Source organism: Mustela lutreola, chromosome 9 (assembly GCF_030435805.1).
Source record: "Mustela lutreola isolate mMusLut2 chromosome 9, mMusLut2.pri, whole genome shotgun sequence".
Taxonomy (NCBI): Eukaryota; Metazoa; Chordata; class Mammalia; order Carnivora; family Mustelidae; genus Mustela; species Mustela lutreola.
In genome coordinates, this window is record NC_081298.1 from 107,961,997 (window position 1) to 107,973,947 (window position 11,951).

The 11,951-nt window shown below is 42.0% G+C and overlaps 1 gene segment (V, D, J or C); it reads right to left on the bottom strand.

The window, feature by feature from the left end:
* Positions 1-10,725: 10,725 nt before the first annotated feature.
* On the bottom strand, positions 10,726-11,578 carry LOC131808425 (immunoglobulin kappa variable 2D-29-like). The segment is given in 2 exon segments: positions 10,726-11,057; positions 11,455-11,578. Coding segments are annotated over 2 exon segments (381 nt in total).
* Between the last annotated feature and the right edge of the window lie 373 nt (positions 11,579-11,951).

The window sequence follows — 11,951 nt, forward strand, 5'->3', positions numbered from 1 at the left end:
CCCCTGTGGGTGCAGCCAAATGGAAAGAGCCAGCCAGATAGGCATATGACCTCTCATGTGAGCAGAGTGATATTACAGACTGTCTTTGCTTAAAGCAAAACTAATGGAGATAAAATCTATGCTGCCTGAGAGGTAGGAGGGACATATTTAAATGTTCCATTTCCCTGCTAGATTTCTACATCTTCAGCTGTTTCTAGGCACATTTAACACTTGTATTTTAAAAGGTAGATCCTGAGTAACCACAGAAGTCTTGAGAAAGAAGAACAAAGCTGAAGGTGTCACAATCTTAGACTGCAAACTGTGCTATGAAGCTAGAGTAACCCAAACAGTATGGTATTGGCATTGAAATAGACATAAAGGTCAATAGAACAGAACAGAGAGTCCAGAAATAAACCTATGTTTATATAATCAATTAATCTATGACAAAGGACACAAGAGTACACAATGGGGGCCTCTCTTCAATAAACACTGTTCAGAAAACTGGATAGGTACATGAGAAAGAATGAAATTACATCACAGACAAAAATAAACTCAAAATGGATTAAAGACCTAAGCTGAAGACCAGAAGTTCCAAAATTCCTTGCAGAAAACAGGCAGTAATCTCATTGATATTAGCCTTAGAAACATTTTTCTAGGTATGTCTTCTTAGGCAAGTGTGGAAAAAGCAAAAATGAACTCTTGGGACTATACCAACTGAAAAACTTTTGCACAACAGAGGGAACCATCAACAAAATGAAAAGGTAACCTAGTAAGCAGGAGAAGATATTTGCTAATGATTCATCCAATAAGGGGCTAAAATCCCAAATACATAAAATACGTTTAAAACTAATCACCGAAAAACAAATAATCTGATTAAAAATGGACAGAAAATCTGAATAGACATTTTTCCAAAGAAGATCAGGGATGGCCAACAGATACATGAAAAGATGCTCAACATCATAAACCATCAAGGAGATGCAATTCAAAACCACAATGAGATAACCCTTACACCTGACAGGATAGCAAGTATAAAAAGGAAGAGAAAGAAGAGGGTGGTGAGGATGTGGAGAAAAAGGAGGCCGTGCACTGTTGGTGGGAATGTACATTGGTGCAACCACTTTGGAAAACAGTATGGTGTTTAAACAGCATGGAGTTTTCTCAAAAAATTAAAAATAAGAATGCCACACAATTCAGTAATTCCACTGCTGGGCATCTCTCCAAAAGAAAATGAAAACACCAGTTTCAAAAGATAATATGCAACCCTAAGTTTGCTGCAGCTGTATAGTCAAATATGGGAGCAACCCAAGTATCCATCAATAAATGAATGGATAAAGGAGAGGTCCTATATATGTACAATGGAGTATTACTCAACCGTAACAAACAGTGAAATTTTGCCCTTTGTGACCTCATGAATGGACCTAGATGACATTCTTTTTTTTTTTTTTTAAGATTTTTATTAATTTATTTATTTGTCAGACAGAGATCACAGTAGGCAGAGAGGCAGGCAGAGAGAGTGGAGGAAGCAGGCTCCCGGAGGAGCAGAGATCCTGAAGAGGGACTCTATCCCAGGACCCTGAGATCAGGATCTGAGCTGAAGGCAGAGGCTTTAACCCATTGAGCCACCCAGGTACCCCTAGAGGACACTCTGCCAAGTGAAATAAGTCAGACAGAGAAAGCCAAAGCCATATGGTTTTATTTGTAATTCGAATCTAGAAAGGAAAACAAACAGACAAACAACAAAATGTAGAACTCAGACTATAAATCCAGAGAACAAATAAGTGTCTGTCAGATAAGAAGGAGGTGGGGAGACAGGAAATATGGGTGAGGGGACTGGGAAATACAGGCTTCCAGTTGTGGAATGAGTAAGTCACAGGGATGAAAGTACAGCCCAGGCAACAGAGTCAATGGTATCAGAACAATGTCCTATGGTGAATGATGGGAGAAACATTGCAGAGCGTAACAGACAAGTTCCTGAGTCACTCTGTTGTGTACGTAAAGCTGATGGAACACTGCATGTCAACTAGATAGACTTCAAGGTGTGGGTAAGTAAAAGAAAAGAAAAGGGAATTCTAAAGAGGTAAAGGTGGGAAGAAAGATTCACATCATAGAGCAGTACCATAAGAACTCATACTGTTTTCTTATTTTACATATTTCAATGTATTTTGAAATCATTGAAGACTTACTAGAAATTTCAAAAGCATCAAGATCATTTCCATACAATCTCTCCAGCTTTCCTTACTGTGTACAGCTCACATAACCTTACTATAAGTAGCCTTAGCCAGGAAATTAACATGGATACAATGCTATTAATTAATTAATAATCCATATTTAGATTCACTAAGTTTTCCATTAAAGCACTGTGTCCTAGGATAAAAGATTGGAGTCTGGAGATAAAATCCAAGAAACTATACTGCATTTCATTGGCATATCTCGTTAGTTCTCTAATCTGTGATGATTACCCCTTTTTGTCTCTTTCATGGCCTTGAAACGTTTGCAGTATAATGCACAGTTGTTTGGAATAATGTCCCTTTAAACAGATTTGTTTGATGTTTCTATTGATTGGAAGAAGATTTTCAGTATTGGCAAGAAATGGCAGAAGGAATATATCCTCAGTGCATGATACCAGGGGTTATCTATGCCAACATTTCTGATTACAAGGATCAATAAATGACTATGACTGTTGAAACCCTGTTGCACAGATGTACTGAACATATATAATCAAAGGAGCTACTTCAAACACTCCCCTTATTTGGACATATGCTGCCTTTATTGGGAATTGTTAGTCTACTTCTCTCTGAGACTACCTGTGTTTGTGGTTGATTTTCATGTTTTAGTGATTTTTATAGCTTGCAACCCAATAGAGAATATTGAAAAAATGAATTACTTTCACTCTTAGATGACAAATGTTTCTCTGAGTCTGGAGGCAGGAAAAGAGGAATAAGATTGGTGAAAACATGGGACTGATAGAAACTGTGATTTAATAAAACACTCACAAATGCATGACTGTTACTGTGTCTATTATTTGGATAAATGAATAGAATTTGGTACCATGTAACATGCTGGAGAAATAAAACATAATAAATTCAGTTACATAATGCAGGGAGCTACTCCGTACTAGGAAGACTGAGACACCAATCGTTATTAGGATTGATGCACTATGAGGATTCACAGAGTTAGGACACTGTTCTGACAACCTCCCCTGGAGACTATGTAATCACACCTCTTCTACACTTTTTTCAATAAAGGGATAATTTTCCAACCTTTTATTTCTGATCCAAGCAATGAGATTGTGTCTTTTGATGATTGTGCAAGGTAAAAATGAGGGGAGGGAGCAGACGTTGTGTACAGCAGGGAGGATGGCAGAGCAGGGCCAATCAGACTTACTGGATACAGTGAGTCTGACTTGGGCTTTAGGAAAAAAATACTCCTCCTGGGGCCCCAGAACTGCCTATAATGCACTGAACATGCACTGAGGCTGGGAGTGTGGCAGTGAGATCAGGGCAGAGCAGAACTGTGCTCTTGGTGCTGAGGAAAGCAGGGGTCATTCCTTCAGAGATCAGCATTACCCAGAGTTGAGGGGAAGAGCGTCAGCATGGAACCATCTACGAGCAGCCTCAGCCATGCTGGCCAAGACACGTTTTATCTAAGGAAGATATACACATGGCGGGATGGTCCAACTGGGAGGTCAGCTGGGCAGGCCAACTTTTGGCATGAATAATGAGGTTTCCCACATGTCATGGAGGATCAGTATTAGAAGAGAAAAAAGTCACAAGGTGATTTTTGATTTGATCTTGAGAAATGTCCCTTCTGCCCAGTTTTCCATGCTGGCTGCAGGAAAACCTAACAAAAGTCCCTGTTTCATCTGTCACCCTGTTGGTCAATGAGAGGCTGTGTGCATAGTTCTGAAGTGTGGAGAAAACAATCTACACTGGTTCTCTCTCTGACACCAATAGTGACTGCGGATGTGGGCCTTGAGTCTGGTTTGGTCAAAAGGTCCCCAAAGCCATGACCATGGGTCCGTGAGAGGCTATAGCTTTCCCACTTTCTGAGACCTGGATGAGGAGCACCTTGCATGGTGTCCTGATGGCCCGTCAGGGACTACTCCATGCTCCTTTCCTTTGCCAGAGGGACCTCTCACCACAAGTCTTTCTCACGTGTGCTCTCTGGGTGGGCCATTTCCCCAGAGTTACACTCTGTTCAGGACAGTGTTTGATGGAAGGAACTTGTTTTCTGCTGAATCAAATATGTCACTTTAGAACCTTCACTAAGTGCTATTTTCCCTGTCCCTATGGAACCTGACGGAAACATGGGTGGCAGGAGGAGATGTGACATTACCCCTGGGTGAAAAGGGGAATCTCTGAAATGTAATCATAAGTGCCAACAGGAAATCTAACTTCTAAGATGGGTCTGGGCTCTTGGCCATTAATGCCAGACACAGCCAGAGTCATTCAGGGATCCCTGTGGTACCTGTGCGCCCTCTTGTGGCCATGTGGAGGGAGTCATCCCAAGGGTTTTTTCCTTGTCCTTGGACAATACCATTTGTAGGATAAAGTGAACTTCTTTCTTGTACATTTTCAAACATGTCTTATTTCTGAGGCCTGTAACAAATGATAATGGCTTTCCAGGTTCTGTAGCAGAGTGTGGCAACATGATATAGTGATGCATAGTTATAAGTTCTGAATTGTGATTTCCCCATCATATCTGGGATCCAAAGACCTCTGAGGCCACCCCAGATTTGGCTGCTCCACAGCTTAGGAAAGGAGTGACTGCAGAGTCAGGAGAATTGGGTGCCAGAGCGATTCAGTCCCTCTGTGCATATATTGCATTTCATTTTGATCTCTCAGTGTGCTGTCTGGGGCTGATTCCAGACTCTCCCGCCAGCTGTCCCACTCTCCTGGGAAGGACTGCGAGCTCAGAGTGATGGCTGCACAGGAAAATTAGTCTTCAAGTTCTCAGTCTGAATGAATCTCGCCTCACTCCTTTCAGTGGTCTTAGTGGGGCAGGGTGCTGACCGCCCAATGATTGTGGAGGGAGGGGACACCCTCTTTTTTGTCTTACACTGATCATAACTGCCAATTTCAAGGAGGTTTAAACCAATATATGCTGAAATCACAACCTGTTTTCCCAGATCTGTATTGAATAGAGTCTGAGGCCAAGAGTAGCCCGTTTCTTAGCTGCTTTGCTCCCCAGTTCCACAAAGGTGATGAGCCTGCCATGTTTAGGGCTTTGTGGGTGTCCTCTGCATGTGTCCCTTCACCTCTCTGCTCATCCCCAGTGCTGTCCCAGTACTCCAGCTAGTCCAGCAGGTCTCCCAGTGTTTGGTCTGAAATTGAATGAGTGCTCTGCTCAACCTGTAATGGAGGACCTTACAGTTTATGAAACTATAATTCAGACAAATATGAATCAAATATGTCATTTTAGAACTTTCAATGAAACCACTTTTTAAAAATTTTTTCTTTCTTTGTTATAATATGTTAATCCCCATATAGTACTTCATCAGTTTTCGATGTAGTGTTCCATGATTCATTGCGTATAACCCAAGTGCTCATTGCAAGTGCTCATTGCAATATGTGCCCTACATAATTCCCATCACCGGCTAACCCATTCCCCCACTCCCTTCCCCTTCAAAACCTCAGATGGTTTCCCAGAGTCCATAGTCTCTCTTACTTCATCTCCTCCTCCAATTTCCCCCCTTCATTCTCCCTTCCCTCTCTTAATGTCTACCATGGTATTCCTTAGGAACTACATATGACTGAAACCATATGATAATTATCTTTCTCTGCTTGGCTTATTTCACTTAACATAATCCCCTCCAGTTCCAACCAAGTCAATGTAAATGATGGGTATTCATCCTTTCTGATGGCTGAATAATATTCCACTCTAAATTATGAACTGCATCTTCTATATCCATTTGTCCATTGAAGGGCATCTCAGTTCCTTCCACAGTTGGGCTATCATGGGTATTGCTGCCATGAACACTGGGGTATATGTGCCCCTTCTTTTCACTACATCTCTATCTTAGCAGTAGTATAATTGCTGGGCCATAGGGTAGCTCTATTTTTCACTTTTTGAGGAAGTTCTATTATGTTTTCCAAAGTGGCTGTACCAAATTGCATTCCCACCAACAGTGTAAAACGGTTTCCCTTTCTCCACAACTTCTCCAACATTTGCTCTTTCTTGCCTTGAGGATTTTTTCCATTCTAACTGGTGTAAAGTGGTATTCAATGTGGTTTTGATTTGAATTTCCCTGATGGCTAATGATGCTGAACATTTTTTCATGTGTCCGTTAGCCATTAGTTTATATTCTTTTGGAGAATTGTCTGTTCATGTCTTCTGTCCATTTTTGACTTGATTACTTGTATTCTTGGGGTGTTGAGTTTGAGAAATTCTTCATAGATCGGGGATAGCAGCCCTTTATCTGTAGTGTCATTTGCAAATATCATCTCCCATTCCATGGGCTGCTTCTTTCTTTTGTGTACTGTTTCCTTTGCTAAAAGAAACTATGTTCCCCTTCTTTGCAGGAAGATTTTCCATTTGACTGTTTATAGGAGATAACCAAACACCTAACCAAAGGCCTTTGGGAAACTGGATAACTTCCTGTCTCGGGTCTCTCTGTTCCTTGAGTTTCTCTCTGAAAGAGAGAACAGTTTTTCATTTTTGAACATTTGTCATAGATGCATTATGTGACAAATCCACATGTAAGTATTGTAATAATTAATTTACTCTTCAGGCAATCCTGTGATTAGGATGATTAATGTCCTCCTGTATGGATGAGAAAATGGACTCACTTGTCTGAGATCATACTGCTAGCTCCCAGGAGCATTCAGAGTCAGAGTTTATACTTGGGCATTCCAGCTCCAGAGCTCATACGGTTATCTCCTGGATGCTGCACTCATTTATCGTTAGAGTGCCATCTGAAAGTCGAAAAAATGTAACCTGCTCGTAGGGCCCATTTCCAGGTTCACAGATAGGATGCTAGAGAAGATACAGCTCCTTGTGGCACCAAGGGACTTGTTGTCCCTTGTACCCTGGGCACAACTTGAGTGTTTCAATTGTGCACATTGTGGCTGCTGTTACAGAGGAGTCATGTGATGAACTGGTTTGAGTGCAGAGCTTTGCCTAGAGTCCAAATCTTCTAGCAGTCTCTGTCACTGCACGTTAAAACCAAAGGAGAGTTTTCTGAGTTCCAAACCTTGATTTTAAAAATATTTGTGGAGCATAACAAATAGCATGGAGGACATGGGGAGTTAGAGAGGAGAAGGGAGTTGTGGGAAATTGGAAGGGGAGGTGAACCATGAGAGACCATGGACTCTGAAAAACAATCTGAGGGTTTTGAAGTGGTGGGGGGGTGAGAGGTCAGGGTACCAGGTGGTGGGTATTATAGAGGGCACGGATTGCATAGAGCACTGGGTGTGGTGCAAAAATAATGAATACTGCTATGCTGAAAAAAAAAAAAAACTCAAATCCAAAAAAAAGATTAAAAAAAATAAAATAAAGAAACGAGTCCAGAAGAATGAGAGCACCTAAAATTATATACCATATTCCAGAAGACATGAACAGATATTACTCCATACAGATCCCTAGAAACACAGGAATGATGCTCCACATCATTCACAATCAGGGAAATACAAATCAAGACGATGATGAGATAACATCTCACACCTGGCAGGATGGCTAGTATCAGAACAACAAGGAATCCCATATATGTTGGTGCGGATGTGGAGAAAAGTGATCCTGTACCCTGTTGGTAGGAGTGAAAATTGGTGCAGCCACTGTGGAAAAGTTGTGGAGGTTCTTCAACAACCTAAACATAGAAGGACCATAGGATCCAGTAATTCCACTGCTGGGTATTTACATGAAGAACACAAAAACACTACTTCAAAAGATACATGTGGCCCTGTGGGTATTTCTGCATTATTGACAATAGCCAAGATGTGCAAGCCACCCATGTGTTCATCCATGCAGGAATGGATGAAATGTGCTATATGTACACCATGGAATCATCCTTGGTCATAAGAGAGAATGAGTTCTTGCCATCTGTAGCGACAGGGATGGAGCTAGAGAGTGTTACGCTAAGTGAAATAAGACATAACCGAATACTACAGGGTTTCACTTCTTGTGGAATCTAGAAGCAAAGCAAATCAATAAGCAAAAAGCAGAAACACACTCATGACTCCAGAGAACCCATTGATGGCTGTCAAGGGGGAAGGGTCAGGAGATGGGTGAAAGAGGTGAAGGGGGTCACGAGGTACAAGGTTTCACTTATAAAATGAAAAGTCAGAGATACAAAAAGTACGGCACAGGGAATATAATCAGTAATGATGGAATAACGTTGGCCCCCAGGGACTACACTTATGTGGTCAGCATTGAATAGTATGTAGAATTGTTGAGTGACTATGTTGTACTCCTGAAACATGTGACACATTGTATGTCAACTATGCAAACATGGAGAAAATGAAAGGTTTCCTGGAGGATTCCACTGAGGACAGCTCGCGTCATACTCAGAAGGACAGAGATACTTTGTGTTCTGGATATAGTTAAGCCTCCCTGACCAGTGAGGCTCAGCTGCCATCACCATCCAAGAGTTCACAGAGTTTTGGTTTACCGATAGGAGTACTGGCTGGGACAAGGAGACTACTTTGTGAAGAAGATCATGTAACAACAATAGACTTATGACTATGGCAACCATTAATCCTACCATATATGACATCACTCAAGGGAATCTGCTGGGGTATCAAATGCTGTAGCTTCTGGAGACTCTCCTGCAAACGTGCTATGCATTTTGTTATAGTGATCATGAGCACAAGAAAAATTGGGTTTAGGGGCACTTGCAGGCTCGGTCAGGAGAGCATGTGACTCTTGATCTTAGGGTTATATATTCAATGGGTGTGGAGAATATTTTTAAATATCTGTCAAAATAAAAGAAGGAATGGGTTTTTTTAACCAAGGGCAGAAATTAAGGGCATGGTCCCTATTCCTACACACAGCTGGGGAAAACCCAAGGGACCTGATACAACAGAACCACTTCCCTTCCAAGGAAGACTGCCCACCTCAGAACTGTTACCTCAGAGACAGAGAAATCTTGTCCTCTTCAGACAACTCTATTTTAAGATTTTGAGATTTCTGTGTCACAGCCAATTTGATTGTCTTCTCATTCTCCTTGGTGTCCTTTCTCATCATTTATTTTTTAGTATTTTGTTTGAGGGCAGCACTTTTGAGATATGAGCATCATGTAGGATTCCTTTATCTACCTCAGCAAGCTGAGGGAGCTGGACTTTCTCTCCTGTCTGACATCGAAGCAGAAATTCCAGATCACAAGATTCCATCAATCATGTGGGAGCAAGATGACTATGGCCCTGCTGAGCCTCGGGTCTCCTTCTCTCACTGTGTTTGCTCCCAGTGTTTCCATAATCTCTCTCCATCTCATCATGTATTTATCAATATTCTAAATAACTTGTGTTTTCTAACTTAATTTTATTTAATTTTTTTTCAGTAATCCAAAATTCTTTCTCTACTTTATTAAGTGTCATAAACTCCAAGATCTGTGGGCTCCAGGCAGCTGAATTTGTAGATGCATTTTTCCACACACCATCAAAGCTTCCAGAATTCACCCATTGCATTCAGTTGTCCTTGACATGATATTCATTATCTTGGAAAAGATGATCATCTCTAATACACTTTATTTTCTAAACACTAGGATGCATTGTTCTCTCAATTTCATGACTTTACTTCCGTCATATGTGTGATGAGATAACGACATGACCAATTGTGAGGTCAGGGGTCATGTTGCTGCACTCTTGAATGGAATCTATTCCATGCATAAATTCTATAGATTTCTAAAACATATATCATTTGGGGTAATTTTTGGTTAGTGACCACATCACACGAAAATAATTCATTTATTTTTTGTTCAAAACCTTCTCTTTCTGCACTAGAGAATCAGATTCATTGTCTCTATAGCAGTGTTTAACTTCAATATAGTAAACACCCTTACCATTTAGGAGAGAAGGAACAATCCATATACTCTGGCTTTTCTTGTGATGTAGAAAGGTAACTATTGTCTCTATTATAACTGTTTGCTGTTTATTTTCAAAGCCCAATTTTGAAATTGCAAGAACCCCCTTTTCACTTGGACAAATGTAATTGAAGGAAATCAAACACAATTGGCATTGAAATCTTATAATAACCAATGATTTGAAATGCTTATTTTGATTTTATCAAAATCAAATATTTTACATGCTCTTCTGACCGAGCCTGCAAGTGCCCAAATATTTCTGGACATGTTAAAAGACAGATAGTGCAAGTAGTAGAGAAGTAGGAAAGGAGATGGTGAGAAAATACCAATGTTAGCAAATGATCCTGTGGTAAATAAAGCCCACGCTGTTTGTTCCAATAGGTATTCATTTTCTGCCACAGATCTATGTCACCTGTCTGGTTACTAGAGAGGCTACATTAACTTGAGACACTCAGGCAAAGCAGAGAGGATTAGGGGAACCCTCAGGAGCTCCTCCCTTCACCATAACCGGCTCCTCATGGGACAGGACCCCCTAAATTCCCTGCGGCTTCTACCATGTCAGGCTGAGCGACTGTCGGGACCTCAACATGAGGAGCCTGACGCCCAGCTGTGAGCAGCTCCCCCCGGGGCCTCCAACTCCTTCCTCTCACACAAACTCAGAGAACACCCTGTGAGCTCCCCAGAGAAGCTGCTCACTGGGGCAGCCAGGACCCCAGGCAGGAGGTTTGTGTTCAGGACTGAACCTCTGTGGGAGGATACTCTGTACTTTGCCCACAGTAATAAACTCCCATATCGTCAGCCTCCACCCTGCTGATTCTCAGGGTGAAATCTGTCCCTGACCCGCTGCCACTGAACCTGTCTGAGACCCCAGAGAAATGGTTGGAAACCTCATAGATCAGGAGCTGTGGGGACTGGCCTGGCTTCTGCAGGTACCAATGCAAATAGGTTTTTCCATTACTGTACAGGAGGCTCTGACTGGCCTTGCAGGAGATGGAGGCCGGCTCTCCAGGGCTGATGGGCAGGGACAGTGGGGTCTGTGTCATCACAATTTCCCCGCTGGATCCTAAAGTGAAGAGACACAAAGTGTCAAGTTACATAAAATATTGTTAGTGATTTCTATTGTCTCTGTCTCCTTTATCTTAGCTAAAATTTTGTTTTATTCCCATTAAGAGATTTTGAGAATGTACCAAAAACACACAATCACAATAATCAATCTGAGATTTGTCAAGTGGAGAAAGGCCTCTCATCATTGCTAAAACCATCTCCCCCTCCTCTGTCACAGTCCCAACCAGAGCACAGGTGCTGGTTCCTTCTGGAATCTTTCTTACTCTCCCAGATCTAAATTTCACCTTTCCCACCCTGGAGAACAAGGCACACAGAATATACTTGGAGAGAAGTGTGCCCTCACAGCTCACCCTCCACCCCCACTAATTCTCTTCCTCACCCCCCTCTGTCCTTACCAGGAAACCAAAGCATTAGCAGTACAAAGAGCTGAGCAGGGAACCTCATTTTGAGAAGTGAACTGAGGAGTCTTGGTAAGTCCAAGCAAGATTCAAGTTGGGCTTTTATGTCACTCTTGCAAGGGAAGGTCCTCCCTAGGGGACACTATGCAAATCCCCTGCTGAGTGCAACCCTGGGGAAGGGGCAGGAAGGAGGTGGGAGGGGCTTAGCTTTCAGCAAAGTGACATAAAAGGTCTTCTGTGTTGGGAAGAAAATCACAAAACTCATGTCCGTGATAAGTGCAGCAGTGGGAAGAGGAACCCCACTGTGAAAGCGTGGATCTGCTCTGAGGACAGAGCGCATGTGCTTCTGCCCCTCTCTGAAGGAATCTGACACCCTGACATGTAGACTTCTGTGGCCAGGGTCAGTCTTCCTCAGACGAATGGCCAGCTTGCTCACATTCTTCCACCTCATCTACACAAGGAAACGGCTCCCACTCCACAAGTTCTGGTCATCA